Source organism: Aquila chrysaetos, chromosome 5 (genome assembly GCF_900496995.4).
Source record: "Aquila chrysaetos chrysaetos chromosome 5, bAquChr1.4, whole genome shotgun sequence".
In the NCBI taxonomy this organism is placed as follows: Eukaryota; Metazoa; Chordata; class Aves; order Accipitriformes; family Accipitridae; genus Aquila; species Aquila chrysaetos.
The window spans coordinates 53,834,155-53,858,509 of NC_044008.1; the positions used below are offsets into that span (position 1 = coordinate 53,834,155).

General features: G+C 40.6%; 1 protein-coding gene across 2 annotated transcripts in view; it reads right to left on the minus strand.

Moving 5' to 3' along the window:
* AGBL1 (AGBL carboxypeptidase 1) overlaps window positions 1–24,355 on the minus strand; it is a 304,599-nt gene that overhangs the window by 209,546 nt on the left and 70,698 nt on the right. For both annotated transcript variants that reach the window (XM_030015924.2, XM_030015923.2), the window contains exons 10-17: window positions 24,149–24,265; window positions 22,549–23,150; window positions 20,505–20,588; window positions 19,339–19,425; window positions 18,837–18,985; window positions 15,446–15,533; window positions 7,301–7,445; window positions 3,683–3,836 (exon numbers count right to left, since the gene is read on the minus strand). In XM_030015924.2, the coding sequence (XP_029871784.1) occupies window positions 3,683–3,836; window positions 7,301–7,445; window positions 15,446–15,533; window positions 18,837–18,985; window positions 19,339–19,425; window positions 20,505–20,588; window positions 22,549–23,150; window positions 24,149–24,265 (1,426 nt within the window). The remainder of the gene's footprint in view (window positions 1–3,682; window positions 3,837–7,300; window positions 7,446–15,445; window positions 15,534–18,836; window positions 18,986–19,338; window positions 19,426–20,504; window positions 20,589–22,548; window positions 23,151–24,148; window positions 24,266–24,355) is intronic.

Here is a 24,355-nt window from a genome sequence, read left to right on the forward strand (position 1 = left end):
TGCTTCTTCATCAGTGATGTTTCCTATTCCCCATGTGTCTGTACTAGAGAAGGATTTAGAGTATTTAAGTATGATCATGTGCAACAACTATGAAGTCCTGGCAAGCTTTGTGATTTACCTGTGCCACTGGCATTATTGAAAAGAATCTCTCCAGGTACAGATTAACAAATGTACAAAGGAGAAATAACAAATTTGATAGGAAAGCAAAATTGCTATAGCTCATGAAAACTGTGAATTGGCCAGAACCAGAAGGAAAGAACAAGGGCTATCAATTCTTCTTCATTACCCATGTGCCAAGTTCCCCAGTGCTGGAGCTTCACATCACTTCTCAAGTTGAAATACGTATGCATGGAGACTGTACAAAACAATGGGAGTTCTTACTCAGAAAACCTTCACCCTTTGGTCCCTTCATATTTAGCTTTAAGTTGTTGCTTTTGAGCTATGTTTTTAGCATGGAAAATATTGACAATAGGTCCTTCCATCAGCCAAACCACAGAGAGAAAGGCATGCCATACAAGATGAGGAAACTGAAAAGTAGCTGCTGATCAAAGCCACACAAAGCAGCACAAATTAGGCTGTGTCCCCAAAAGCTGTAATTATCCAAGCTGCTTAAACAAAATAAGCACATACATGGTTATTCAGATTTGCCTAGAGGCATCCCCACAGCGTAAAACATGGTGTGCTGCCTTGCTGTTCTTTCACTTGATAAAACAACAAATATTTTCATCACCTAAGAGTATTGATGTTTACTTTTGTAGTCTTGGAAACTTGAGAGAAACTGTGTTGCCTTGCCTTGACACTGTCTTTCCCCCAAACAATTTCTATTTCAGTTCAGACAACTGGGTTTTCTACATATTCTGTTTTGATTGAGTTCAGTTGGTTCATGGATAGATCTAGAAAGTCCTCAATTTCATTGCATTGTAAAGCTTCAGAGGAAGAGTTGTTTAGTGGCACATAATTTAATGGTATTTCGGTCAGAACTACAAGCTCCCACTGAATTCACATAATATCACAAACTAGATGATATTTCTTTCTCTCTAAAATAAAGAAGACTTCAGCCACATAATTGGGATTTGAACCCAGATGTTGAATATTACAACAGCCTGAAGCATTCGAAACAAGTATCTGTCCAAACTGTTCATAGATCCTTTATGAATCTTTCAGCAAATCTGTGCTTAATAAGTAAGCCAAGCCTTGTCTTCACAGACAGGTTAATGACCTTTGAAAACCTGCCAGACTGTGTTTCAACACTGCAAGATGCATTCTGATACACTCTGAGAACACAGTGCTCCAGAAAATGACAATGCCTCCTAATATTGTCACATTTATATCATGATACTTCCTAAAAGCAGTGTGACTCTTGGGGTATTATTGTACTGGTCAGTACTGTCTTGTTTCCTCATGATCCTCATTTCAGCATCTGTGCCTCTCAGTTATCTTGAATATAGGCTGTAAGTCCTGCATACACAGAGGCCATCCGTCTCCCATGCTGTACCACACCTGGCACAATAAGGTTTCAGTTCAGGGCTAGCCCCAGGGACTGTAGATGGTATAAAGTCTAGCATATTAGCATATGCAATTATGTTTCCCTCTTGTCTCTGGTGCCAAAGGTGAAAACATTCTTAGCTATTCCTGCTTTAGTCCCATTGGTACAGGCCTATGATTTTCTTCCAGATTTTTAAATGCTGATCACTGTATCTGCATGACTGCAGACCTGGGCATGTGGTAGGGTTGGTCAGAAAGCAAGAATGCTGTTTTATAAAAATGCTGGAGATTTTTATATTGTTTTTTTGCTTTCCTATAACAAAACACACCTTTCAGAAAGTTCTTTCAAAGCCATAGGCACTTAAATTCAGTGTTTAGCACATTCACTCATCATGTGACTGACCCACTCCAAGTCCTTGCTTTGATAAATCCAGACATTAGCTTAGCTTTTGCTTTGTACCTTCATTGGAAAGGCATACTTACTTGCGCAGAAAAACTTGTTCATTACATATCTCTTTTGGATGGCTCCAATCCTCAAATAAAATATTCCAACTTTCTTTCTTTCAGTTGCCCTATTAGGGCCTTCTGCCACGAGGTTTAAAAATTGCTGTCAACAGCTAACATCTAACCAGGTGATCGTCTGCAGTGTGCCAAAGGCTTCTTTATATAACCAGCCTCCCCCACCACAACTCCCACCCACTGGTTTTCTGTTCTATATCATCATTATCATGGGACAAAAGTGCTTAAGGGCAGGAATTATCTCTTCATGTCAGGCATGGACAGCACCCACCACAGCCAAACCCCCTAATCATGTGTTGTATGTGCTACTATAGGGTAAATAATACTAATAATAGCAACACCAACAATCCAATTTTCTCTCTGACACTGCCTCCAGTCTCCACCATTAAAGCTGTATGGGCACACACCTTATGAATTCCCACGTAGCCTGTACTCGGCAATTTTGCTTTAAGATTTCAACCTACAAAATCACGTTCATGCTCAGAAATTTGCTAATTCAGGGTAAATGCTCAGGTTATAATAAAATTATTATAATAAAAAGGTATGCACTCAGGATGATTACACTGTAATGTCAGCATAACTGCAGTCACTGTTTTAAACCTGAACCAGGAAAGATAGCAATAATTTTCACCAACTCTGACATTTAAGCTTCCTTTTAGTTTATGCATGTAGCATGGGCATTATAAGGAGTCCTCCTCACGTATCACCACATATCCCTGAAAGGAGAATTCTGCAATGAGAAATGCGATTCATATTACAGAATCCCTTTGGATACTTCTAGTCTAATATCTCAGTGAGATAATGATATATATTTGCTTAACAACCAAAAAGATCTTAAGACAATTTAAATTTCCACACTCCCTCAAAGTTCTCAACCTGTGTTATAGATGTGTGAAAAGCAGAGGTAAAAAGATCAGTTTATGCCTTGTTGCTGACTCAAGAAAAAAAAGTCAGCCTACATATAAGTAGTTAGTCATTTAGGCTTTCGAATCAAAGCTAACCCCACGTGATGCTAACCAGAATCTTATCACTTGCTGTTGATTACAGAAACTTGCATATCTTAATCTTGTTAATCAAGGCCACTACAGGTCTAAATCTTTGACTCTCACACTGAAAAATAACCACCTCTAGATATAACATGGCAGTTGTTACAATATTTACCATTAGGTAGCACACCATCAGTTAGAACTCAGACAGAATGCAAGGAGCTATATTGTGTCCAGTTGGATGTACCGGGCACATCGGAGGAGCTGGAATTTCACCAGAACACTTCAATTGCTGTCCACAGCTGGGAAAGAGTGATTTTTTTTTTTTTTTTTTTAAGACCTCAGAATACATAAATCATTTCGATATGGAACATAAACACCAAAAAAATCAAATTTCTTGTTGAATTGGTTACTTGAACACAATTTCTTGCTGTTGGAGATATTTGGTATTGAACTTTGTAATTGTTTCAGATCATTAAAGAAAAGTTTGAAGTAAAAAATGGTGTCTGTCCTCCGTGTTAATCTGTAATTTTAAAAAAGCATTGTAATTGGCTATTCCCCATGTTTAGATTTATTTTCCAAAATGAGAAAGGCAAGGAAATCAACATATTCACAAAACAGGTTGTCATTGCCACTGCTGACATGACTGCAACTGACCAGCATCTTTTTTAACGCTTCATTTGGCTACTTACAGAATTGCTCCAAGTCGTCTCTTTTTTTAGATTCTGGCATGGCGGTGATAGTGAGCAATGGGCATAGATTTCCTCCTAGCGTCTGGCAGAGTGTCTGCTGCCTCCAGTAAACCTTCTTGGGGTTCCTATTTTGTTCCAAGATATCAAGATGGGACTGAGAAAGAAGCAAGGAAGCAGATTTATAAATAAGTTCACGGTCTATAAAATCTGATTTTATTCCACTAGCTGTGTGTTATTATTGGTACTAATTTCACCTCTTGCTAACTTCTCTCTTCTGCCAGTTAATACCATCACCTTTTACATCCCACAAATATGCACAAGCCATTCAAAATACATTCCAGTTCACTGAAGCTGCACAGGACTATCTACTCTTATTTCATGATCTAGTTGAAGATGTCCCTGCTCATTTCAAGGGCGTTGGACTTGATGACCTTTAAAGGTCCCTTCCAACCCAAACTATCCTGATTCTATCATTTTACCTGAACAGTTCCTAGGTGCTGTTCTTATTAGTGTAAAGGAATTTCTATGCATACATGAAGTCCAGAAGAGAACTGCCTACTCCTTATATTTTAATAGGGACTGTGTAGAAAAGTGAGATATCTCATAATTTTGGGGCGTTTATAGAACTGACTGGTTAGCTGTCAAGCACATGCCAGTGAAACTCAGGACCAACTCCACACCAGAGGCAGTCAAAAAGTTTATATCAAAACAACACTTTGTACAATCAGTAGTGGGAAATTTTAAGAGCATCCTTCCAAGAATTCGTTTAAAAAGGAGATTTTTTTTCCCCCCTCCTGCAAAGTTTATGTCAGTTTTAAACAATTCTTAAGTCCAACAGCTTTTTGAGAAATTTGAGAAAAAGAATTGGCAGCTTAAAAAAAAAATGACTTTTTGGAACAAATTCTTATCGCCTCATTAGACACATAGCCACTTGTCACCCACACACCAGATGACGTGTAGTTCTCTCTGTTTACATTGTAATTGCAAGTGGCAAGATTAGTGTAAGTAATCCTATCACAGGGTGTTGCTAAGTGTTGTGGAACACCAGTTGCCTCTGGAGTGGTAGAAATAGGTATAGTACAGTATGCACACTTGTCCTAACAGTAATTTAACTAAAACACACCAATTCACTCAAAAACATTTACATGGCAACTTTTTGTCTTTACAAGTCAGGGCTAAATTTTAATGAATGTTTATGGGACATGACATTCCTGTTCCTCAAACCTTGGAGTCTTTCAAACTGCTTTCCCAGTATCCAGTATCCCAGTATTGTATTTGAATGCAAACATAGGACTGAAATTTACAGTAATCTATGTCATAAAACAATTAACATACTGCTCTATAAAGTAAATTCAATTATTAGACGCATCTAACAATCTCACATAGATACAGAGAATTCAATATAACCATTTACTTATGTTCGTGGTACCCAGTGAAACTTAATTGGGTATAGCTGCCACAGAGATTTCAGCTAGATATCCAAACAATTAACACTGTGGTATAAAAATAGATAAATTACTCTTCATAAAATAAATGTAATTGCTGATGGACAAAAAGTAATGAACTGCAGAGTGCATCCAGTTCAGATAGGATTCTACAATGTGTATTTGATGTAAATATGCCTGTAACCATTAAATATATATGATATTTAAAAACATTTTCAAATTAGTAACTCCATACACAAGTTTATCTTCTTCCCCAAAGCACTAAGTATTTAATTGAACCCTTGGGTTCATAATCACTTTTAATTTATTACTGATATGTAAAACCAACATACTTCACCAGTGGAAAAAATGCTTTAGGATGAAATCTACTGGTGCACAAAGCTCATTTAGTCTATTTACTGTGAAAATTAAAGTAATATGGAAATGTGTAAATTGCATCACTCGACATTTTAAGTTAGTCCAAGCAAAGAAGCCTTTTAGAATTATTAGAGGCAACAATTTTGCTTTGGCAAAGAGTTGGATGTGAGAATCTATCAATCTTTTCCATCCATAATTCCCATTTACCAAACTTTATGGTCCTTACTGAGTCTGAGTTCATTTAAACTTTTCCTGGGGCAAAATTCCCTTTAACTTCAATGAACATTTTATTTGAAGAGGGAGTGAAATTCTTCAAGACTCGGCCCTGCAAGTCTAGGAATAACATCTTTTTCATCTCTATTGTATTCATTCAGGAGCGGGTAAGATATTCAGGGATTCCCAGAACATACAAACTCTCCAAGCCTCTCTTGCTTTTGTACCAGTAGAAGATAGAAATCAATAACAGTAAAATAATGATCAGTCACTGCATTTCAGTAATAAGTATGGTGGTGAATAAGTCCACCTAATTCTTCAGTATTGTATTTGTCTTTTCCCCTGCAGATTGTGGTATATACATGCCTTCAGGGCTATAGGTCAAACCCCGCTACTGGAGAGTACTCTTTTCCTCAGTAATTTTGAGAAGTAACTAGTACCCATAAGCCTAATGAGAAGTGAGCTGGCAGGCATATTTTGGACTGTGAAGGCTTGACTGGCCCTCTCTCAGATATTGGAAGCGGTTTCTCTGAACATCTATAATGGGATGCAAAGCAGTTGACAAGAGACTGTTGTCTGAGTGGGAATTAATCTAAGCCTAACTATGCTGACATGCTGAGCAGCATGGCTAGTAAGTGGGAGAAGACATTGTCTCCCTTGAATGCACAGTCTTTCATATCTAGTAATGGCAAACTGATCCCATTATAAAAAAACAGAGTGAGCCCAAACTTCACCATCCCACACTGGCATTTATTGTCCAGAAGAAAAAGGGTTGACAATGGAAATTGAGGGAAGAAGGAAGGGGAACTGATCTACTGGAACTCTGTGTCTTCATTTTCAGTAACATCTTTCTCATCTTTAGCAACAAAGCAAAGCTACTTCCAGAACTATTCATTTCCCCTCTTTTATCCTACCTTCCTTTCAGACCTTGGGCTCTCCTACATCAATCATGGAGAAAGCATATTAGATGCATTTCCCAGAAAATTCCCTTACCATCCACCCCTGGCCAGAAAAGTCTGTAGAAAACAAATCCTTCCCCAGGAAGCAAACTTCATATGACTCAATAATACATTTTACGCCTTGGACTTGTATGCTTTCAGTTTCTGTACTGACAGCACTGGTGGGGGTGTCACAAATGCCTACTGACACTCCAACTGGCACAGAGGAAATGGCTGACAAAGCATTCAAATGAGGTCCAGCACTGTGGTACTGCGGGGTGCAGCTCTGAAAGCTGAGCTGTTGCCCTCTGTCAGAAGGGGCAGGCAGCTTTCACTTCTGAGTTGCCATTAGCTTTAGCCCCCTGCTTCCCACTCCTTCAGGAGGAGGATCCTGCAGCCCTAAGCAAATAGAGACATCTTTGGTTTGCGTTATGACTGGTATAAGCACTAATGGTTTGTACCCCAGCTTCTCCCATACAGAAATGTCTTTTCTCCTACAGCGTTCTGGGCTTCGGGGCTGCAGTTGCAAACAAGGCAATGACATCATCATAACCACTAACTACCTATGAAAACAGTCCTTTATGCTATCTCAAAATCTACACATACCCAAGCAGCTCCAACCTGTCAGGCCTATTAGCTTATCTAGGTGGATACATCAGCATTACCATCATTGTAGAGTAGGTATAGGGGTAATGGTAGGCCAGGTAGCAGACATCATCTTTATGAGGGAACTTGATGCTGAAGGTGAGCGTGTAGTAGAATTTTCCTCTCACACCTTCTTCTGCAGCTGCACTGCAGCGGTAGTGGTTTCTGGAAGAAGAGAAAGGGAGAGGAAGCAGATGGTTTTCACTTCTAGATGCACATTTGGAGCAGCCATGAGAGAACTAAGCATTCAGAGAAGCATCCACCCTGCATGAGCTTTCATCTTATGATATAGATGGGCTCCAAACTCAACCAGTCATTGTACCAAGACTGTGAAGGCCCCATGCAAGTACAATCAATCCAATCCCACCAATGAACAGGTACAAAAATATAACACAGTGCTAAACAACACCCAGTAACACAGCAATGCGCCTACAGGCTATATGACAGAAGAAAGGTTAGAGAAACCATGACTCCACTAGACAGAGATGCAAACAGGATCACGATGGTAAGTACCACTGACCAAGGTGGTACACCAGATTCAAGGGTGTCTTAGGATTCACGCAGTATGCAAAGACCAGCAGAGAGTTAAGGGGCAGAGCTGCACATGGCAGTTCTGGGTGCAGGCAGTCACATGCTGTTGATGGATGGGAGCACTCTCGTAGGAAAATTACAGCTTGTTTCATTTTGTGAAGGTACAAATAAGAAAGCAGCCAGCTAATACTAGTTCATACAGCACAATCCAGAGATATTTAAACTAATGCATTCAGCTAACACTACTGTATTGCTTCCAAAATCCAAATTGTCTTGCTCAGAGATGCAGGTACCTATTCACAGCCCTGAACAATGCCACGTGAAAATATTCTGTGAACGCCTGGAGATTTAGAAAATATGAATACCCTACCAAACCAACCATTCAGTTCCACCAGAGGAAGAAAAGGGATATTCCAGGAATTAGAAGAAAAATAAATAAATAGGAATACATAAAAATATTTCAAATATCATCAAAGGCTCTTTGCTGAGTAGGAAGAGGAGGAGGCAAGGTTTGCATAGAGACTGCACACAGAGGAAAAGCAACCTCATACAGATTTGCAGGTTGTGAGCTACCCAAAAAATCCTCCTTTTGGATCCCTCCTTTTTGAAGACTTGGGCCTCTCCCTGTCAGGGAGCAGTGAGGACCAGTTGCTCCCTAAAAGATGGGGAGCTGAGCTTGATACGGAAGCCAGCGGGGCAGGGACCTCGCCAGCCAGGGTCCCCTCCCACAGTACCTGAGCAGGGCATGCCTAAGGATGGCAGATGGGTTCCGCCACAGGTTCAACCACACAACCGGATCATCAGACAAGTTTGTGGTGATGAGGCAGGTCTGGGTCAAGCCAGGAGGTCAGCCCATGAGTCAGGATACAGATCACCGGAGTTGACCGCAAAGCAGAGGGACAGCAGTGACTGAGGTGGAACCTCAGCTCAGAACCTCCTGGCTGCTCAGACAGGGACTGAGCAGCCAGGACAGAGCTCAACTAGAGCTCCTGAACCCATGAGCAGAGGGTGCGGGTGGAGGCCCTGAGTGAGGCTAGTCAGGGTCATCAAGATCTACTAGTGCACTCAGGCCCTTCACGCTCCCTTCATTAAAACTACAAAATCTTTAAGTGAGCTTCTCAATCTAGTTCCAAGACCAGATCTCTTACAGGAGACTTACTCTGATAAAGAGATTATTTTAGGCTGAGTAAGAAAGTTTTCTTTCAGCAGAGATGAAGAGACAATTCATGCACTTTAGGGAGAAGCCTCACAGCAAATCGCATCCATAAGTACATTTCAAACAATATTTTTCCCACATTGCACCAATTATGCTGTTGCCAAACCTTCTGATTCTGAAGGACTGTGAGGTTTCTTTGACAAATGTTATCATCAATGTTGCATTAAAATGCAAAATAGAAGAGGCAACCAAAAGATGCAATTTCAGCTCCTGAAATTTACAATGCTAGTTTATTTTGCTGCTGTTCATTTTTATTCAAAGGGGTGGAGAGAAAAAGATAATTATTCTTGTCAAATTCTCCAAAATAACCAGCTCTTTTTCATAAGGAAGACACAATACAATGCTGCTGGGTTTTCACCTGAATTTAATAGTTAGGAACACGTGGGGTGAGTGATACTGACTGGATCAATAGATAGTACAGGAACACAGAGTCACAGTGGCAAACTGAAAAGCCTATGATTTTATTCTCAGCTGAACCCTTCACCCCAACATTTCTTTTGCAAATAAACCACCTTAATATTGGACAAAGAGACTCAGAGAAAAAAAAATGCAATGAACCCACAAATATAGAAACATCTACTTAGCTATTATATGTTTTTCAGTGGATCCAGGATTTGAGTCTGTATGTTTGTTTGTTTAAGTCAGAACAATGACCATTTAATCTAGTTCCTGTTAATTTTGACAGTGAAGGATAATTAAGAACCATTTCTCGTCTAGTGCATAAGGAAAGTACTCACCTCCATAGCCTCTATTATATTCAGCATCACTTGGAAGGTTAGATGATCTTATTCATAAAGAACTGCCACAAGGTGCTGACTTCTTCTGAGTCCTCCCCTCCAAATTCATATATGTAATTAGAGGTGTGGGATGCAGCAGGTCTTTGCAGGCAGATACTGCTTAAATATCTTACATACACATTACTCCCACCTGTCCCTAATGATCCAGTAAAGGCTTCTCCCTCTATAGTCTGTAATTCTGCAGCTAAAAATGTCTCCTGTCTAAAATGGCCACTTAACCAAGAGGTTTAGCAGCACCAGACACCTCTGACCTTGATGCTATGCTGGTAGTCAATGGTCCTTACTCATGACAGTGCTCACATCGCATGATCCTGAGGGTACCAATGCACAGCACTCACTGCACTGCTTAGCAGCACATTTCATTCTTGTTCTGAGCACCTCTGCTGTTCCAGCAAACTACCCACCCAGAACAGGTATTTCCAGACTTTTGAATCACTTCTTGACACCTGCTTCAATCTATAGCAAACTATCTGGTAGTAACACGAAGTTTACAGGTGGCTTTGTGAGGCTTCAATATTCTTCACTCATGTATTAAAAAGAAAAATCACCTGTGTGTAAGCAATGTAAATGGTCATGTATTCTTACTGCATATAATCTGGTCTCCTCACAATCCATCATACATTGCAGTAGCTCTGAATCTTTTTAAAAGAAACCTAAAAAATAGCATTTTTCCTCTTTGTCTCCCTCTCGTTATACTGCTGTCAGCCCAAGATGCCTCTATCACTTCCTTGTTCCTCCACCAGGCTGATAGTTTTTCTTCCTCACCCCGTTTTCATCACAACACTCTACCATACCAGCATGAAGCCCAAATTAACAAGCAAGGAAGAGGGAAGGAAAAAAAGACCCTAGCAACATCTCCTCCTCACTACCTTATTTGTGTTCTCTTTCAAAAAATGTTCAAAGTCTCACATGCTCTCTAGAAACTAATACACTGATTATTGGAGAGAAAATAAGAGACCAAAGTATGGGGGTTTTAATCAGCATGCAAGCTGTATCTACTATGCCTTTCAGTCACTTTGTAATAGTGAAATCATTTTGCTTGCTGTTCTCCTTCAGAAATAATGTACAGGTAGTGTATATCTAGCATAGCTGTGATAGAAAGTTAATTAATAATAATTATAACACTACTTATCACTTACTCTGCACGATAATTTTTTGAGCTTAAAAGACCTTTGCAAGCATTATCTAATTAAAACTTGCTTCCCATTTATCTATTCCCATTCTTTGGGTGGCAGATAAGTGACTCTAATTTTCCATCCTTTATAGATGAGGAAACTGAGACACAGACAGGTGAAGCCTCTTGGCCAAAGATACAGGCAGGTCAGTAAAGGATATGGGTTGTAACTCAGGAGATTCAAAAGCACCAAATGATGCAAAAACAATGTCTCTTGGTCATCTCATCTTTAGACTTCCTGTCTGCAGCATTTAATATATATAAAGCACCAGTAGGTGATGGAATATGGCACTGTAACAGCTTAGACTAAAATGGCTGAATACCAATATCCTAAATTTCTAGGCTATTTCAAAACAGAGTCCAAATGAAGAGTAAACTATTTATCACTTCTAATCTGCTGATGCATTTCCTCTGTTCAAAATCCTTCCACCACCTGGAGTCTGGTGTCCTCGTTTTACATGCCCCGACCTTCTTACATCTCTAAGTGTGGCTGCTAAGTGCAATATGCTTTAGTAACACCCTGGTTCATACCATTAAAAAAGCATTATTTAACAATTTACAAGGCATGGCTGTTATTTTGGGGTCTGCCACACTGGAAACTGGAAAATGCACAACACAACTCCTTTTCAAGGGCCAAATCCATGTTAAGGCATCTCTATTGTCGAGATTGCAGGCAGAATCCCAGTTGAAGCAGAATATTCCCACAGCCATCTTGCTACTAAGACCTTCAGTCATATTGTAAATTTTAGATGTCCTCAGACTGAGACTGGTGTCTTAGCCCTCTCTTGTAGATATCGTTAGAACTGAGAGGTGGCCTGATAATGCTATGATGACGATTTCATCTAATGTGATTATAAAGATGCTGAAAAGAGAAGACCTAGTTCTGACAGCGCTACGATCACCAAACAGCCAAGTCTTTAGTGTTGACGTGAGAACAAAACACTCCATATACCTCATTACTACCTGTGAACTGACTATTGTCTGAAAAAGCTGGAGGTTAGAGAATATGCTTAGAATGAGCCATGAAACCAAAGACTTAAGTACATTGCCACCAATTCAGCATGCTGCCATTGTTCCTTAAATATTTTGCCAGAAAGGAATATTATTCAGCGCATAAAGGCTGCCAAGACAGTAAGTGAATTAGATGATCTTATAGTAACTGCAACTCTGTTTATCATGGGTGTATCCTGTCACTTCACAGAGAGGCAATAAAATAGAGCAGAAGTGTCACTCAGCTTCCTTTTGACAAGAGCACTGCTAATATTCTCCGTAGTATAAAAAGTCTTGTGAGACATATGGGAAAGGTACGCGATGACAGACCTGTGCCACAACATTTATCTTTATGAGTGAACCATCCCATCTTCAGTGAAGATGAATGTCAGCAAAGATCAGCCAACGTGCATCACCCAGACGTCTTGCGAATGTGCCTTTCCTCCCACTGTCCTTCAGCTCAGAAGTTGCTCTCAATAAGAGCCCTGCTGCAAAAGCAATTAAGGGCATCTTTGTGTTCCTCCTTATTTTTGTAAGTATATCACTCTTTTCCCATATTTATGATTAACTCCTGGTAAAAGTAATTAGATGAGGTTCCCTTCAAAATGTGCCAGTCCCACCCCAGGATACCTGTGACGAGGGTGAATGGAAATGCAGTGAGGTCTTTCCCCAGCAGAGAGGCAGCATGATATCACTATAGCAATCCCACCTCCTCTTATTCTGAGCCAAAGCCTGAGCAACCCCAAACATATTTTCTTCATATTCCCTCCCACCTACAACTTCTCATGACTGGGAATCACTTTTATAATCACTGAGACAAAAAGATCAGACTTTCAGCAGAGATGGAAGTGCGTATATGTGTGCGTATGCTCATTCTTGTACATACAAAAGCATGTGAAAACCTGGAGTAAACAGTAAATGAGACAGACAACAAGTAGTTATCCTAGATGAATATGTTGACATATAACTCAATGTACAGTTAGAAAACACAGAATATTCCAAATCAATAAAACTCCATTCTCTCACATATTCTGAACAAGAATCTGATTACAAGCTTAATTGTACAATCACAGCTTAATCTCGGAAGTCAGCTGCTGTTTAATCACTGCACAATAACTGCCTTGTTAATGACATAAGAAGCCACTGGTGTGGTAATCAGCACGTAAAGTTTGCCCAACCAGAAGGCCATACTCACAGAAGCCAGAGGTTACAGGCATGCAAAGGGAAGCCACTGCACCACAGTACGTTAGCTCTTAAGGTAGAAAAGGTTAGGTGAATAAAGGTTAGTGAAGAGCACTTGGAACAAAATAAAATAGCTACTCAAATTGCTACAGACAGGATGCTGGGTTGAGAGAGGATAATCTGAGCCTTCAGCCCAACTCCACCCCCCAAAAAAAAAAAAGACAGACAAGAGATTACAACGAGATTTGGAACGACTTGGAATTTTTTTTGTGTCAACACAAGTTTGAGGCTCTACTACTTCTGGAAGGCAGCCCACTGTCATTGTTTGGGTTTATTGTCTCATCAAATCCACTTGTGAACATAGCCACCTCTGAACCTAACAGCGAAATTATGAACTACAATACAAATACAATTTCTTACAAAGAGAAAGCCCATTATTTCACATCAGTTTCTAAAATCAGCCTCATCACATGAGTTCATGAAGGAAGGACTACCATTTAGAACATCAGAAAAGTCCAGCTCTGTCCTGAGAGCACTGCTTACCATGCCAGATGATTAACATTGTTTGTAATTGTGTTAACACCTTTCTGTTTTCTTGTATTTCCCTGCCTGTCTGCAGTCATTGGGTAGCCCAAGCCCTGTGCTTCAACTGCAAGGTATTAGGGGCAAGGACCAGACTTTTGCTTTGTTTATACAGTGCCTAATGCAGTACCTATAGAGTCTTGAGACACCGAGGTATTTTGGTAATGCAAACTGGTGAACAGGAATCATGACAGAAAAAATAATTAGAAGAACAAGAAAAAAAAAAAAAAAAAAAAGAGAAAACTTGTCACTCAGGCATTCTCAGCCCAGCTTTCAAATCATGACAGGTAAGGCCAGGATAGAATAGTTAATTAACACCAAATGCCGCAGTATTTGATTACAAAGTATGTGAACTTCACCCATAATGCTCTACCACTTCATCCTCAACATGTGACCTCTTCTTTCCAGTGCAGGGCTCCACTTCCCACTTGCACCACCCTAGGCTACATCATTCCCAGACATCCCACTCACAGACACTCAACCAAATACATTTACTCATACCTGTAATTTTCCTACTTGTTCTATTCTGTCCCTCAGTCTTCAACTCTGCACAGATTTTCTAATCCAAAACATACCAGTTATCCTAGTGCTGAAAACCCTTTCAATCGTCATCTTTAAAATTAATAAATGTTGTGGATAACTTTTTGGAAGCCTTGAGAAAATAAAATAGGGTTCAATTCAACCTACTGAAACCCCAAGTTCCCTGGTTGTCTCCTTTGACTGTAATAATCAGAATGAATCAGGGATCAGTTTTCTGCATGGAAATGAGATACCCAGGTGAGAATGTTTCTCATGTGAGTCAAGCTCCAGCTCAGATACAAGTTAAAGATGAGACTGATCTAGTGTTTTTCTTCTGAGGCTCTGACACTGCAGAAACAGCCTGAAACAGGGAACTTGCATAAATATCAGCAGCAGGCTTGTCAGAACTCCATTTACACCACAGTTGCCTGGCCCCAGTAGAAAGACAAAAGTTCCCATAGGGCATTGAGTAAGGCTAATCACTACTGTTTCTGCTATGAGGACAAGGTCTCTATGGTGCCAATAAGCATGATCTACAGAGCAGTTTGCCTTCTAGGATTTGAGTTTCAGCTTTGCAGTGAAGGGAAGCTCATGACAATACTAAGGTATAGAGAGAGATTCACAAACAAATAAATAAATGTGTATTTGTATATTGTCTATTTCTACATATATATTTATATAGGTGTATATAGTGTGTATGCATATGCACACATGCCCAAACACCCCTACGTATATGCTAACCCTTTCTTTAGCTCCTCAGGTCCTATGTCTTTTACAAAAGTCAGTGTATGCAAAAGAAAAACAATGATCCCATCCAGCTCATTTCTTCCCGGACAGGGGAAAAAGCCAACTACACTACCTTTGTGGGTTAAGCTTCCTTGTATTCCTGGCTGCATTGGCAAGGTTTGAGCACTCCCCATTCCTTTTCCTCCTCCTTCCTTCTGGGGAAGTGAATTCTGCACATGCCCTGTTTCTCCCCAGGCATCTAATATAGGTACCTCACCTGTAGCTGTTTTCTGAAGGTGGAAGCACATAACACATTGAACTAACACCAATTTAGAGATATTTGAAACAAGTGACACCAGTGGTCAAAGGTTAACAGCAGCAATACAGTTAACAGCAGGGGAACAGAGGGGAAAGGAAGCCACAAATAATTCACCAAAAATGCACTTACTTGTAGTAGCAGCTATCATGGCCTGCCCGAAGCCAGCAAGGCCTGCCCTGGAGAGCTTCCTTCACTGAATACATGACCAGCTGCATGCCTACATAAAACAAGACAGTTCAAGTGACATGACTTGCCTGGCTGGAAAAGACAGGGGTGGGGATGAAAAGGCTAAACAAGAAGCATCATTATTTTGTGTGTGCTCTCTCTGCAGATAGTTTATGCAAAGTAAACACGTCTCCCAAAGCCCCATGCTTTGTTCTGATATAGCCATGTCTGTACAAAAAGCACCTCCAGAAGAAACGCACCTACGGGCCTTTGCAAAGGAGGACTTCAAGCTGCTCTGTTTACAAACAGAGGAAGGGAGAGAAAAGAATAGGAATCAAGGTATCTACAAGATCAGTAATTTGGTTATTCCAATATTTTATGCTTGGCTGCACCATTATTGAAACCTTGATCCTACCACAGCACTAGAGATCTGCAGAGCATCCAGTACTGTACCTTCAGAAAGCAGCAAGCAAAACTAGAAGGTTTTAAACTTGCCCTTAGACCTAAACAATACCTATGTGTCATAAATGCTGATAATGATAGCATCCATCTTTGTACTGTGTTATACCAGAAGATGACTTCTTCCTGACCTCCAAAATATTACCATCTCATGCCCTGAGGTACGAACCTTTCTCTGATCCGAGCTGCATATCCATTACTCACAGCTCCATGAAGCCAGCCCATCTGCAGGCAGGTTTTGCATCAAATTCCTTTGCTCTACACACCTGCCTGCTCTTTTACAGGTATAGTAAGGATCCTGCCCTCACCAGCGAAGCTCTCTGCACAGGGTGTCCGTGGTGAGGTGCTGGCAGCTGGGGGCTGCAGGGGTGGCCTCTGCCCCAGGGTGTTGCCAGCCAGCTCCAGTGGACCCAGCACAGCCACAGCTGAGCCCAGCAATGATTCTGGCAGCACTTCTGTGAAAGCATATTTAAGCAAGGGAAAAATTCCCTTTCAAGTATTTATGCATGTCGATAAGTTGCCCCCTGAGCTTTCTCTTGGCTGTTCTTGTGCTGGGAGGAGGTGATGCTTGAAAATCATTAATACTGATGACATATTTCCATAAGCAGCTACTCAGTTTCCTTTGTCCTTTGGGTGTCCCTGTTAAACTCTCCAGCACTTTAAGAGCTGGTAAGCGTACCAGCAGAAATGCCTTTCAATCTCACCTTTGGCTGTGGTGTGGGGTAGCAGTAACTAGCCTACAGCTAGGAGTAACCTCTATACTGCTGTTTCCTGAACCAGCACCCTGAGCCACATACATGAAGCAATTCTGTGTTTGGTTCCAGGACACGGGCCACAGTGAGTTTTGAGAGACACAGGCCTGCCTTGTTCATCAGACAAGGGGTGCGAGGCTCAGGGTCTGCAGTGCTCTCAGCATCCCAAATGCCAGCTTCTGCCCTTCCTCTGTGAGTCTGAAGGACACACACACACCAAACTGCCTCAAAGCAATGGATGATACTCATCTACCATCTCGATTTAATTAAAACAAACAAATAAATAAATAAATCAGGTTTTCCTTTCCACTTTCCCTATGAAAACACAAATGCAAATCAGGCTTCTGACAAAATCCCATTATTTCCCATGGTAGAGTAAGCTAGTGGAAAAGGGGGAAGGAGAGAGGTGGAGGCTGCACCTCCTGACTTGCTCTGCTCCTGGTCACAACTAGTTCATTAAATAACCTTTTTGCTGATTTGAAAGTTACATAGTGCCATCTAACCAAGAGCAAAAAGGAACGGAAAAATCAAAACAGATCAGTAACCAGGAGCTGTAAAGTATCGCCACCCATGGCACTTTGGCACTAGATCACAACTGGAAGCTTTTAGTATTATAGCATGAGCATTAGCTCAGAAAAGTGCAGAGGGAATGTACTGAATAAACAACATCTCTTACCAACAGTCTGTGTAAATTTTATGCATGTGCTGGAAGGGGTAGTGAGGTTCACACAGCCAAGCCAGATAAGCTAGAGCTTCACTGTCCTCAGAGCAGCAGAAGTAACCCATGGAAGAATTGCTTTAACAGCCAATCCCACGTACAAGCCATACAAAAGCAAGCTATGGCTTAGCCTCCCTCCTTACAGTGGATAGTATTTTCATGTTTTTCTTCCAAATATATTTTTCATTGCACGCTTGAACATGTGAGTCATGTACAATTTCAGGTGCACAAAATGAGATTATAAATGCTGACAACAGCCAGACTAGAGGATAATAAGCAACCTTCCACCAATAATAGCCAGAATCTCTAGCTATGAAGCTACCGGTGGCTGTATCAGAGGTTGTATTGGGGTTTAAAGTGGGACCTCAACATATTTCATTTTCAGGCTGCTACCAGACACAGCACACTGAATTGTTTGGTAATTCAGGGAAGCAGAATGATGAAAAAAAAAAAAAAAAAAAAAAAAAATCATTCTCATTTGGGATCTATATGAATACTTGAACTCCAGCCTTTGGGTTAAAGAGCGAATGCCATATAATTCATTATGCCACTCATTCAGCCAGTTTCACAAATACAAGTGACAAGCCATTCCAGCTCCTAGTGCTATTTGTTTTAGGTACATTGATCCTGAGAGAGTTCTCCTGGCTATGTTGAAGGCTGTATCCACAGGGCTTCAGAGGAATGCAAAGTCTGATATTAGGGGCTTATTAAACATTCTGAGTCAGGTCTCAAGCTGGTGTAAATTAACACAGCTCCATGGAAACAAATAAAAAAACCAAGCCTATGCCAACTAAGAATTCAACCCACAGTCTCCATGCAGAAGAAATAATTTCTCTTCTAAAATGGGCATTGAAAGCTGGGATTTGCCCTGCCTATTTCTGAGCTATGCCACCTTCCTCCTGAAGCACAGACTATGACAGGAACTCAAAGACAGCAAGGAACAGAATTTTTTTTAATCATTAATATCAGCAGAAGTCTCGGCAGGTCTGAAGGCAGAGATGTCTTTCTGGATAAGCCCAAAGAATCATGAATATTTGTTTGAGGATTATCTACATTTATTTAAATCTTAGAAGCACTTTCCATTCCTATGCTGCTCATTCAATTCCAACAGATCATCTTTTTTCCCCTCTCTCAACCCCAGTGCCATTCTTCCTCAGTTCTGGTCTCTAAACACAGAACAATGACTTTTTTTCCCCTACAAATCCTCTCCCAGGTCTCAATATTCAGCTTACTCCTCGGTCCTCCTGAGGATAGAGAAAGGTCCTTTGACAAATCTAAAGTAACTCTTTCAGTGGATTTCAGGGCAGATAAGATTAAACTTACAGTCTCCCTTATACTTACAGACATGGAAAGTTTGAAGCCTTTACAGCATTAAAAAGATATTCTTGTGAACAGAAGACTACCCCAATTCCCCAAAGACTCATACCATAATTAAATTGGCTATTAAACTTCTCACAGTTGATAATGTTGAAGCGATAGGGAACTGCTAATTTCATGTCACGGACTTCAAAGTAGAACCACTGGTGATGCTGGTTGCTGTTCACATCTGCGTTTATAATTAAGTCATACTCAAACCTGTAAAGGAAGACCAGAAAAAATGGTGGCCATGAACACCCCACCAGTCTGCCACTGAGCCTGCTGAGGAAATCAGGCTATACAATCAAATTCATTAATATCCTTTGAGAGCCAAAGAACACCATCAAACTAGTCGTGCCCAAACACACCATTAAATACTCACACTATTTTAGTCATGTTTTCTCACTCCTGTTACTTTCATGACATCCAGGTGTTGGAAGGCATGATAACTTCTGTGTCGTATAACCTGCTTCCCTGGCCAACCCTCTCCAAACCCAGGAGAACTCCACCATTTCACACCGTGGTCAGAGCGGAAAGGCAGGTTGGGACACAGCCGCTGCAGGCATACTTACTCACGCACTTGGATGGCTTTGCGAAGGTTTCCCGATTCAAACTTGGAGAAGAATGTCAGACAGCCTGGGGCACCTGGGCTTGAGTGACTGCAGGAAATCAAAGCAAGGATACCTATAGCAGGTTTCTTCAAAGACAAGCCTTCCTCAGCACCTTTTGTACACTAAAATAAGGTTTTATAATTTTTTTTTTATAAGCAAGACCCTGAGAAGTAGCAAGAAGTGAGCAAATCCATAATCTTCCTATCCAATGCAACATTCTTCTCTACGCTTGCTTAGTGATTCTAAATCACATCTTTTCCTTTCCCAATACTCCCTTTTGTCCCAGTTCATATTTACTTTCTTTATTCCAGTTACTTTCCCCACTGAATTATTCCCATTAGTTTTTTAATTGCACAAGGCAGCTTTATACAATTACTATACATTTACTCTTCCCTCATCTATAGTTTCCTTCTCCTAAAGCTTAGAAACCCTTAAATTCATCTTGAACAACTTCACAACTTTCTGCTACCTCAAACTGTCCTCCACCTTTTTTTCTTCTAAAGAATGTTCTCTGAGTCACTCATCCTTCCTTTGAATGCAATTTCTTCCTATTTGGGACCCTCTCAACTGCCCTGTGCTACATCTTCTTGAAGACCATAATTGCTGGCCATAGTTGAGCACTTAAAACAGTTCACAAGGGTGGATGTTTGTTTTCAGAAGCCTTTTGTAAGTGCCACACCTTTCAGGGTACACCTACAGCCCATGACATTGGCTGTACAGACACTGCAGTGCACTCTCATTGGGAAATGCTGCTTCAGGGTGTGGAGAGACTGCACCTGGACTCATAGGTACAATTCCCAGCATCAGCCTGCATGCTTCTGGTCCAAATCACTACACGCAAGGCAGACATATCCAGGGACACCATACAGTCCCCTCTGATGTATAGATTTTCTTGTTCTGTCTAAAAAGCTTTAAGGCTGTCTTGCTCCAGTGACTTCCACAATAAATCCTTTCCTGAGAGCCACATACAAGGAATCTACTCCTCTGGTATGTTTTTCCTGTTGGCCCTTTACCTCCTAGGTTTTTTCTTCTATACTTTTATCAGAGCTGAACAAGCAAATTGAGCTCGCTATATAATCCAGCACTGACAGTGCCCCTGGTTACAGTACTCAATTTAAGTTACCCACCTGGGCTCATCTAAATCAAAAACAATTCTGCCTATCACATCACCCGGCTGGATTAAGCGGCGAACGTCATCTAATACTTTGTCCCTAGGAAAAAAAAGAAAAGTAAATTGTAATGACACTGTAAGAAATATTGGTATAGGGTGATCTTGTTGAAGAAATATGAAAAAGCTTAGGACATTCTTTTGAAGGACTAGTAAGAAAGAGGACTTCCATGTGCTAATTCCAGGTGAAGTTTGTTTTTTCTTTTTTTACCATGAGAAAGCTCCTGCTCCATCTCTGTTCCCATTACAAGTTGCCTTTTGGTTAAATGACTGATTTTGTAAAATCTTTATTCTCTACAGTATTCTGTCAAGTTTCTTTTATCCCCAGTTCTTTCCAGTCAATGTCAATCTCCCAAATGGCCAGCCTTGCCCCGTGAGGAAATATCTGCCATAACTTATAAAGCTAGTCTGTCTCATAGTGAATCTTGACTCTAAATCAAGCTAATTTCTACTCATTATTAAACTGAAGTTCTCTGATCCCTAAAGATGACCAAATGTGGAATACCAGATTTTCTTCCTGACCTTTGCAGCAATCATGTTATGCCCTGAAGCATGATATAATTATTCCCATTTTAGCTGTATGGTTACACATGTTACTATAGTCATAAAAGCAAAGCTTTTAGAGCAACAGTGCAAGAAGATGGTAGGGTGATTTTGCCTCTAAATAAGATTTTTAGCTTTTATATTTGCTGCAGAAAGAATCATTATCTCTCTAGAGGTCAGAAATTAGTGGTCTTCACAAATGTCATTTGATTAACATTGATCAACTTTAAAGTTTAGCATAAATCCAGCCTCTTAGGTATCTGCTAATAATTCCCTATACCACTAAAAAGAAATGTAAAGTCATTGCACACAGCCACACATGGAATAGACAAAACAGTAGTCATAAGAAGAGCTTCCTCTCCCAGCACAAGCTTCAAAACACAGCTCTCCCCTCATCTGAACACCTGAAATAACACGAGAAAAACAGCAGCCTCTAGCAGTGTGCCAGAGAGGAGATCTGTTTTCATTTCTTTCTGCGTGTTGCATGCCATATATGCTGTCTTCTCCTAGTAGGCTGGGCAGCAGGGAAGGAAAGCCGCTCACTTACCTTGTCCCTGCTGCTGCTCTCTGGCTCATGACAGGCTTCCCAGAAGCAGATGCACATGCTAGGGAAGGAGAACATGATTCTGGAGAACCCCATGGAGCAGGCAGAGAGCAAGAGGAACAGCAAAAAGGGACACAGCAGCAGAAGGGTAGTCAGGGAGATTCCTGAGAACAACCTGGCAGAGACACACAGCTCTGAGAGGACAGAAAGGATTTTTCCTCAGAGCCAGATGGGACCCAATGTTGCAAGCACTGAAGGTGGCTGGATTAAGAGCAAGACTGAAGACAAAAACATATCCTAAAAGGACACAGTCTTCTCCATCTCTAAAATGAGCTTGTTCTCATTTGTGTTCTAACAAGGTCACAGATTCATAGTTCATTCTGGGTCTTGGTCTGCTTACTTTAAGGAAAAGCCACAGTAAATCTATGTCAAAGTTTTGACCAGCTTAGAGTCCCATCACATACATAGGTACATAGATACATTTATCAACAACTAGTTTAATCAATAACAATTTGGAATATGAGAAAGGGGAGTCTTTATGGATTCACAGAAGCGATAAAAATCTCACTCCAGGGTTACCACTACCACCTCGATCTATGAGACAAAGAAAGCAACACACAGACGGTTCACAACTCATCCAACTGACACACAGAAAGTCCATGTCAGAGATAGGAAATAGGCTTGCTGATTCCTAATCCTGTTTGTAACCAACCCAGTTAGATACCATTTTCCTTTCCTCAGGAGGAAAACCCAAATAAGATCATCCTGCTGTTTGGCCTTGCAGAAAATCATTGGATAGCCCAAAATTTGTTCTATAACTTCCTAAGACATTCAGAGGTATTATAGTCAGAACCTACATAAACCAGTTTTGAGCCTGAGAGCTCTCAGTGTGGTAATTATATTAAAGTATAATCACCTTTGAACTCCATACTTGCGCTCCAACATGGGCTTGCTGTAAGGAGGTGGCTGGTGACCCCAGAAATCGGGGAATGACAAGTCTCTGTAGTCTGGTATGGACTTAACACGTTTGGCCCTAGCTATGTAGAAGCGAGGGCTGTGAAATGGGATATCCCCTTGGTGTTTCTCCAGAAGATGTGTCTCTATGTCTGAGCTCTCCAGCCTCCCTCCAGGACTAGGATTGATCAAGGCTTCACATTCAGGGTAAATCATTTTTTTGTACCAAGCAGCGTCTTTTGGGAGAGGACGCAAAGCAAGCACATGACTCCTGGCTGGATCTTCCTCTTCGTAGTAGTCTGCATCTTGGGCTGCTTCTGCAATGTCTGTCTTTTCATCAGTCTGATCCCATCTGCATCTGTCCCTTTTTGTCCAGCTCTGCAGAGGGACTTTGAAATCCTTTTGCCCTGGATCTGGTCCCATCTCTGTGACACTTTGGTTTCTCCATCTGTAGTTTGGATGTTTCACAGAAGTAGCACTTGGAATGAAATGAGAGGGCATAAAGGGAAGACTCTCAGTCCTGTCCTCCAAGCTCTTCTCTTCCTCAGAGTCTGATTCAAGCTCCTTTAAATTTAAAAAGCAGAAGAAATTTAAAAAAAAAAAAATCTAAAGACAGATTGTGCCTTCTTCCAGAGAAACCTTTCAAGGAAGAAAAAGAAAATATTTACAAATCTCCCAAAACTGTACTTATCCAATAAGACAGCCAGAGTAAAATCAGCCCATGGACCACCTGCCAGAATTTCTCTATCCACAAAGCTGTTTCAAAACTAGTCCCTCAGAAACTAAAAGGATCAGATTGAGTCATCTAGGTGAGTCATCCTCAACCAAACCTGATTGTTCTAACAAGTTAGAAAAGATAATTTGCAAGGCATTTTTTTAAAAATACAAATGTTAAACAGGGTAAAGGAGGCCAATCTGTCATGCAAAACTCCACCCCTGCCTTCATGCAAGAGTATAATTTAATCCCATTTGGCTACTTATGGTCGTAATAAATGTCACAGCATTGTGTGTACAGGAGATATATTAAGCCAGTGGTCCTTTCCAGATTCATATTTGAATCACAGTTTTCAGCTCTCCTAAATTCCAAGACTTGCAATGAGTGCAATACTCCATTTCTTGTCCCAGCTGCAATAGAACAATGATTTGAACTGTGCATTTCACTCAGCAACACTGCAATCTTCTCCATCAGTTCCTTCAAAACACTATTTGACAGTACTTATTTTCCCCATCTCATTCTGATCTTGATATTGCCATTGAAATTGCCAGCAAGGATACAAATTATTATCTGACAGATTTGTCATGTGGCAATTGATTCAATAGTGCTTAGTTAATCCATACCCAGCCAAATGTGCACCAAACAACATCACTCCCTTTCTATCACTCTTGATTCACACCAATAAACTATAGCAAAAAGTCTTAATCTTTGTTCTTCCTGTCCCATAAGACACCTAGGTTTCCTTTTGCAATAGTCTTATCCAGTTATCTCTTGTCAGTACTCCCTTTCAACTATTTCTTAAACTCTTGAATATTTACAAATAAAGGAAGCCTCACTATGATAGTACCTGAAAATTATGGGAAAGTTCTGGACACATTGCTTCATATTGTCCAAGCTCTTCCTCTGGCCGGTCAAGCACTGGCCTTGACCTCAATTTGTTCACATCTGTCTCCAAGTCATAATCCTACAAAAGCAGAATTAGAAAAGAATGTATATTAAAAGTGCCTCACAAGATAACTGTTAAAGTAATATTCTGCATAATACCCTTGATTTC